The 7941-nt window shown below is 50.0% G+C and overlaps 1 protein-coding gene across 5 annotated transcripts in view; it reads right to left on the bottom strand.

Annotated features, from left to right (window-relative positions):
* SLC25A42 (solute carrier family 25 member 42) overlaps nt 1-7941 on the bottom strand; it is a 16982-nt gene that overhangs the window by 3479 nt on the left and 5562 nt on the right. For all 5 annotated transcript variants that reach the window (XR_003531074.1, XR_003531075.1, XM_027664294.1 and 2 more), the window contains exons 2-5: nt 4717-4837; nt 3138-3249; nt 1444-1469; nt 233-399 (exon numbers count right to left, since the gene is read on the bottom strand). Coding sequence is in view for 3 of the 5 variants with exons in the window: in XM_027664293.1 (XP_027520094.1) it covers nt 233-399; nt 1444-1469; nt 3138-3249; nt 4717-4837 (426 nt within the window). In the remaining 2 variants the exon portion in view is untranslated. The remainder of the gene's footprint in view (nt 1-232; nt 400-1443; nt 1470-3137; nt 3250-4716; nt 4838-7941) is intronic.

Here is a 7941-nt window from a genome sequence, read left to right as displayed (position 1 = left end):
CCTTCCCTCAGGCCCCCAAACACCCTGTTCCTGACCCCATCCTTCCCTCAGGCCCCCAAACACCCTGTTCCTGACCCCATCCATCCCTTGCCCCCCCAACACACTGTTCTTTAAGCACATCACCCCGAGAGGGGCTGGCACAGCCCTGTGCCAACAGAGCTCCCCCCGGGGCAGCAGCCCTGCCCAGAGCTCCCTCCCTCCAGGTTGCTCCACGCTCTTCCCTCATCCTTACTTTCCCTGGAAGCCGTAGTAGCTCCCCAGGAGCTGCTTGTACTCCTCGTGGGCGCAGAACTGGATGGCGGCGTAGGGGATCACACGGACCATGGTGGCCGAGTTCCCTCTCCAGAGGCTCCAGAAGCCCTCGTTGAGGTAGGTGCGGTAGATGAGCCTGTAAGCCTCCTGCAGGACACGGGGAGAGCGGGGGGTTACCCGAAAAATCCCGGGGGAAGAGGTGATTGTCATAGAATCAGAGAATCAGAGAATCAGCTGGGTTGGAAGGGACCTCCGAGATCATCAAGTCCAACCCTTGATCCAACCCCGCTGTGGTTCCCAGCCCATGGCACTGATGCCACATCCAGTCTCTTCTTAAACACCTCCAGGGATGGAGAATCCACCCCTTCCCTGGGCAGCCCATTCCAATGGCTGAGCACCCTCTCTGCAAAGAAATTCTTCCCAATATCCAACCTAAACCTCCCCTGGCACAGCTGAAGCCCGAGCCCTCTTGTCTTGCTGATGGTTGCCTGGGAAAAGAGACCAACCCCCCCCTGGCTCCCCCCTCCTGTCAGGGAGTTGCAGAGAGTGAGGAGGTCTCCCCTGAGCCTCCTCTTCTCCAGGCTGAACAGCCCCAGCTCCCTCAGCCTCTCCTCACAGCACTTGTGCTCCAGTCCCTTCCCCAGCCTCGTTGCTCTCCTCTGGACCTGCTCCAGCCCCTCAATATCCTTCCTGAGCTGAGGGCCCAGAACTGGACACAGCACTCCAGGGGTGGCCTCACCAGCGCTGAGTCCAGGGCAAGAATCACTTCCTTGGACCTGTTGGCCACACTATTCCTGAGCCAGGCCAGGATCCATTGGCCTTCTTGGCCACCTGGGCACACTCTGGCTCCTGTTCAGCTTCCTGTCCATCCAAACTCCCAGCTCCCTCATGGTTTGCACTAGAGAAGGTGCCAAAACCAAGCCCTGAGTGATGTCACACTTAATGTTGGGTAAAACCCAGAGCATGAGCAAGGACTGAGCCCCCCTGTGCCATCAACAATCTGATTAAAATCTGCCCCATAATAAGCCTACTCCCAGTGCTTTCCCTCTGTGCTTTTCACTGAGTCCTCCTAATAAATCCCAAGCAAGAAAGTTAAAAAAAAAAAAAAGGCAAACAAAAGATGCAGTTGGAGCTATTACTGCCATTAATCAAACACTTCAGGGCAACAGCAGACAAGACACATCACCTCACCTTGGCAGAAAATCTTTTTGAAGACACTAAAAGGAGGGGAAAAAACAACAAAAAAAGGAACATTAGGTCTTGCAATACATTTAGATGGATCAAATATAAATAAACATTTGGTAAATAAATAAACCATACAGGTGTTTTATCTCAGGGATAAAAAGAGAAGCAAAAGAATTAATGCAGGAGGAAGCAGGGATTGTTTTATAATAAAGGCTTAACACTGGTAACCAGCACAGAAGTTGGGAAAACGTTCAGTTCGTGCCACACGCCACTGAAACAAAGGAATAAATACAAAATTAATTCAAAAAAACAATATTTCAGCAGAGCATTTCCATGCCCAGGCTCCAAACCAAACGTGGGCCCAATTAAGCGGCTGCTGCAGCTTCTCCCTCACTCATCTGAGACTTGGAACCTCTCGAGTGCATCCAAGGATCACATGCAAATGCATTTTCACCACCCTGCTCCTTTATGCCATTCATCACTTTTGGGTTTTTTTTTCAGAAATAAACACAATTGTGATAGAAAAGAAGCAGCTCTTCTCCCTCTGCCACAGGAAAATTCAGAGAATTGTGGAAGCCCAGGAGGATTTGGGTTGGAAGGGACCTTAAAGAGGGTCTAGTTTCGAGCCCTTTCCACCAGCCCAGGTTGCTCAGAGCCCCATTTTTCAGTCCCTAGTTAAGGGACAACCTTCCTACACTCAATAACCCAAAGCAAAAGTGTCAAAAATAGGAAATATCCAGGTAATATCCCAAAGGTGCTTTGCCCCTTCTCGGACAGAGAAGAGCAAGAAGCTAAAATATCCATTAGGAACTAAGAGATTGCTCAAATGGGAACATTTGAATCACATCTTTTGCAGTGAGTTGGATGGGCCAAAGCAAACAGGTATTTTTATAAACGTGGTCTGTCCGAATTCAAGGGATTTTGGGTCAACTGCTGACCCAGCCCAGTCCTGTGGTTCCATCCCACATCTCCAATCTGAGATGAACCAGAGGGTGAGTTGTGGTGGGGAAGCAGAGCATGTCCTCCCTGCTGCACCAGCATCTGCTCCCAGGGGCAATCCCAGCCCAGGCTTTAATCCCCCTGATCCACATCCCTGCTATCCCTCAGCCCTCGCTGTGTCCACAGGGAAAATCACCTCAAATGAAAGCCAATCCCAAATTAAATGTCAGCCAGGGATCAGATCAAACCCGCCCAATTCCGTTAATCTGGGACGTCAACCAGCTTTAAAATTCCTGCCTTTACCAAATGTCTCCTCAATCAACAGCCTGTGCTGTTAATTATCCCTCTGGGGTAATTAATGGAGCTGTCAGTGGGACAGAGGGACCAAACAGAGCCCAGGATGGGGCTGAATCCCAAATCCTGCTGAACACCTGACAATTTTCTGTTCCAAACAGATGAATTTCACTTTCTGTTCCACAGTTCAGGGGTTCCAAGGAGGGCTCTGCAACACAAACCCAGGGATGCAGCTCCAGTGCCTCTTGCAGTATTTCCATCACTAACTTCAGCTCCCCTCAAACCAACTCAGCTTCACCTTGGGCAGGAAACTCCAGCCCCTCAACTCCCTGCCTCCAGTGCCTCCACAGCTCCTCACATTCCCCTTGGAGCACTGGAGAACAGGCTGGCTGAGCAGATCAGGGTTGCTGGTTTGGGTCCTGCCAACAATAACTCAGAGTATTTTTGGAAAAGCCCACAGGACTCACCTTGGAACATGATTTTTGTCCTATCCAGGGGAGCCACTGCAGTTTTAGCAACAGCACCAGCCAATGCACCAGACATCAGGGAGTTGAGCACTTTCTTCTTCTCCTGATTATCCTGGAACAAAGCACAAGGAATAACACTTCACCTCTGCTGCAGCATTTACCCCCCCTTTCTCCAGGATTTGGGTCAAAATGTTTTACTAAATTTCTAGCACAGTGAATTCCTGAGCAGATCAGGAAGCAAAATTCCAAGATCTGCCACCTCCTACCTTCTCTCTGTTGTTTCTCCTTCTCAAAGCTCAGCCACTCCCTCCCCATGATTTCTCCCCAAGGTTCTCCCCTGCCCTCCCAGTAATACCCAAGCCCTATTCCCAAGAATAAAACCAGGCAGGTTTCCTACTCTGCTGAATGGGATGGCAGTGGGTTTGTCACTGGCATTCCTGCCCCAGCTCATGTTTATAAAGCAGCTCTTTTCTCCCAACACACAGACAGGGAACAAGCAAATGAAATCCAACACTGTGGAGGTTCCAGACTGAGGGACCAGGCTTAATGTGAGCTTCTGACACGCTCTGTGTGGCTGTGGAGAAGAGGAGTTAACATCTCCCTTTTTTTCAGAGTGTTTCACAACTAAAAAAGTTAATGTTTGTTACCCAAATCCCTGGATTTCCCCTCCCATCTCTGCCTGGCCGGGGCCGAAGGCAAGGGCAGCCACGTGAAGGTGAACTTCAGCCTGAGCCTGGGGCTAAACCAGACCAAGGTTCAGCATCCCCTCCTCTTCCAGGGCTTCCAGTGAATCCAGCAGCAGGAGCAGCAGGAGCAGGGACACCCAGGCTCGTGGCCCTGGTCCCAGCTCTGCCAGCAGGACACAACAAGGGAACCCAGCCCTGCCTGGCAGTGCCAGCGACGCCTCTTCCCAAGGGGATGGAAACTCTTGGCTCTCCCCAGAGGAACACAAGTTACACATTCCAGGGCTGGCACACACCCTGCAGCTCTGCCAGCGCCCCAGAGCTCAAATCACAGGCTGCCTGGGGTTGGAAGGACAGGAAAACCCATCCAGTGCCACCCCCTGCCACAGGCAGGGACACCTTCCACTAGCCCAGGTTGTTCCAGGTCCCATCCTGGCTTTGGACACTTCCAGGGATGGGGCAGCCACAGCTGCTCTGGGAAATCCATCCCAGTCCCTCAGCCCTCACTACCCTCCCAGGGAAGAATTCCTTCCCAATATCCCCTCCAACCCTACTCTCTGCCAGTTTGAAGCCATTCCCCCTTGTCCTGTCACTCCAGGCCCTTGTCCAAAGTCTCTCTCCATGTTCCTTGTAGCCCCTTCAGGCACTGCAAGGCCACAATCAGGTCACCCCAAAGCCTCTCTCCTCCAGGCTGAACAATCCCAGCTCTCCCAGCAGAGCTGCTCCATCCCTCTGATCATCCTGGTGCCTCCTCTGGGTTTTCTCCAGCAGCTTCCACGTCCTCCCTGTGCTGGAGACCCCAGAGCTGGATGCAGGATTCCAGGTGGGGTCTCAGAATCCCCCCCTTCCCCTCCTTCCCACATTGCTTTTGGCTCCCCAGGCCCTCGTGCTCTCACCTCTGCTGGGAGATGGGCTGCTGTGACTGGCTCCACATCCTTTGGGAATTCCACTGGACCCTCTCTCACACCATTACCCATTACCAGTTGTGCTTCCAAGGGGGCAGAAGAGTTCTGGCTCCTACGTGGGGGAACAAAAACCAAGGAAAAGCGTCAAAAATAGGGAATATCCAGGTAGTGAAAGCACAGGAAGGACTGACACACTCCCAGGGCTGTTTCCAGCAGGAAACCCCTCTCCAAGCTCCCAAGGGAAGAGCATTTCCAGGATCCTCGTGCAATTCCCTTCCTTTAAGGTGTAAAGGGATGTGGGGGGGGTACTTTGGTGCCACATCAAACCCGTGTCCATCATATCCACCCTTTCCACCCCAAGAGGAACTCAGCTGCAAGCAACACCACCAAAATATCCCTCATTTCCAGGGAGAGGGATCAGGCCCTGCCCTGTCCTCTTACAGGCAGGATTTTGGTTGATTATCTCACTGCTGAGCAACCAGACATTGGAGGGGGCTTGTGGAAATTTAAAACCCCTTCCCTGGAAAAAGGGGGGAAAAAAACCAGTCCCAGGAGCAAGTCCCCAAATCCTGGCAGGAGCATGTGGAGGTTATTTTAGGGAAGAGAGAGATCCAGTGGTTCACACGTGCCAGAAAGGTTATTCTGGTGACACCAGGGATTCGACCTGAAGCAGCACATCAGTGATTTTAGGGCTCCCTCTCCTCACAGCTGCACCATGAAAAGTAGAAATACTGGTCAGTTGGGGCATAGATGCAGAGAGAATGCTTTAAAGAGAAGCTTTTCACCCTAAAACAAGTGAAAAATTTCTGATATTTCTGCTTTTTACAGGGTAATTTTGTTGCACCACGCAGTTGTTTTTTTTTTTTTTTTAATTTTTGAATCTCCAGAAATGGGAAGAGCTGCAGCTGGAAAAACCCTGGGGCAGCACAGAGAGGTGGTGAACCCGTTCACAAAAGGGTCTGTGACAACAGGGAGCAGTTTTCCAAGCCACAGAGCTGCTCCAACAGCCCCAGTGCCACCCTGGATTCCTTCCCAGGAACCTGCTCTTAGGAAATCTGAATTCCCAAACAGATCCTGTTCCCCAGCAAGTCACTTCACTCCTGCTCCCTCTGACTCCTGGCTTGGAAAAACCACCTTCAGGTTCTTTTTTTCCCCCCTCCTTTTTAACAATCTCCAGGTATTTTATGCTTGTCAGCACCTTTCAGACTTGCTGACCTATTTTTTTTTTTTCTCCTCGTGTCTCCCATAAATTAGTGCCACCCTTCCCTCTCCAGCAGGTATTAAAGTCACCAGTTTGGGATGATGGATCCACAAACACGCCTGGGCACCTTTAATGCCAAACATCCCAGAATCCCACACTGGTTTGGGTTGGAAGGACCTTAAAACTCATCCATTCCATGGGCAGGGACACCTTCCACCATCCCAGGGTGCTCCAACCTGGCCTTGGACACTCCCAGGGATGGGGAAGCCAAATTCCTTCCCAATATCCCATCTCTCCCTGCCCTCTGGCACTGGGAAAATCCATTCCCTCTTGTCCTGTCCCTCCACCCCTTGCCCAAAGTCCCTCTCCATCTTTCCTGTCGGCTCCTTCAGGTCCTGGAAGGCCACAATCAGGTCACCCCGAAGCTCCTCTTCCCCTGCTGGAGCTTTGGGAAGACACAAATCCACGTGTTTCCAACTCCTGAGGGGGTTTTCCAGAAAAAAGATGTCGCTCAGAGAGCAAAACCTCCAAATCTGAACAAGAAATAAACACCTGACACAACCCAAAGATCAGCAGTGTTGGTTCCTAGAAGGTTCCCTCACACAAGTTTGGCCCTGTGAATAAAAACTCCCTCCAGGATCAAGCCCAGGGATGATCCCATGACACAGCAGAGCAGAGCACTTAATTATTTTGAAGAGCAGCTAATTATTTCTCACTGCTACCTGCAGTCATTTCCCTTTCCCTTCTCACTCCTTCTTATCTCCCCTACTTGGAAAAACTCATTGTAAAATTAAAGAAAGCCTTTCAGCCAAGGCACCAAGGAAATCACAGGTGGAGACATTTCCCCTCCCTGGCTCCAGCAAAGGAATGTAGGTCACGATATCAGATTTATCTCTGCCAAAAATAACACACAGACACACACACACATCACCACCCCTCAAAAATAGAAATGGTGCTAAAGGGCTTAGGGATGTAAAATACAAACTTTTCCTTTAAAGCCTGATTTTGAAAGATTGATTGAGAAAGAGATGCCTGAGAGGGAATTTGCAGAACTGGTGTTAAGCCTTTGACTTTATTTTGGGACGTGCACAGGCACAGAGATGAGATGCATTCACTCCATGATATTGTCTTTCAGCCCACTCAGACATGTCCCTCTTTTATTTTTAGTGCCCTGAGCTCACAGACACCTGTTATATGCCCAGTTTTACACATTAAACTGCCCCCCTGCTCTGCAGGAACACAAGCTCTAAACATGCAGAGGCTTCGAGGCAAAAATAGCATTTATTTATTATTTTTTGCTGAAGGAAAAGCAAGGCAGCTGTATTTTATTTTGGGCTCTGATGCCAGGGAGTTATTTTGACCAATAATGCACATTTACTGGAGCCACACACAACAAAGGTCATGTTCAGATCTGAAGAGTGAATTTAAAGTTTGGGGGTGAATTTGTAACACCAGACATCACCTTGCACACGTATCACCCTGTCTGGCTCATTAAGTAATCCACTGAAAGCCATGTGGGTATTTTTTTTTAAATCCCTGTATTTCATCCTGCTCCCAACACAGTCATTCCCTGTGTTTACAAAGCCACAGGCAACCAGGAGAAAAAAAAAAAAAAAGCTGTGGATTAGATGTAATTTTTTTTTATGACACACCACTGGGTTATTTATATCAGAGTTACACAAGGCCCTGTCACACATCTGGATCCTGAGGGCAGAGCAAAACATTCCCCTCAGGAATCAGGCAGGAAAAGCTGCTGGCAAAGGGGAATTTGGAAGTTAAAAGGGGTTTAATGAGTAACACATTTACACCGAAATCCACCCTCATTTATGGACGGGGCAAAGCACTTCCTGCACATCCAGCAGAATAAACTGCCTGGATCAACACAGATTAAAGATTTCCCAAAGTGGGGAAAAAATAGGGAAGCTCAGGCCCCTCCTCCCCTTCAGCACCCCAGAAAATTGAGGATATTGGGATGGCAAAGCTCTGCCTGGGGTGGCTTTTCCAGGTCTATCCCC

The sequence above is a fragment of the Corapipo altera genome, unplaced genomic scaffold (assembly GCF_003945725.1).
Source record: "Corapipo altera isolate COAL_440 unplaced genomic scaffold, ASM394572v1 96, whole genome shotgun sequence".
NCBI lineage: Eukaryota > Metazoa > Chordata > Aves > Passeriformes > Pipridae > Corapipo > Corapipo altera.
This window is presented reverse-complemented; position numbering and strand designations above follow the sequence as displayed.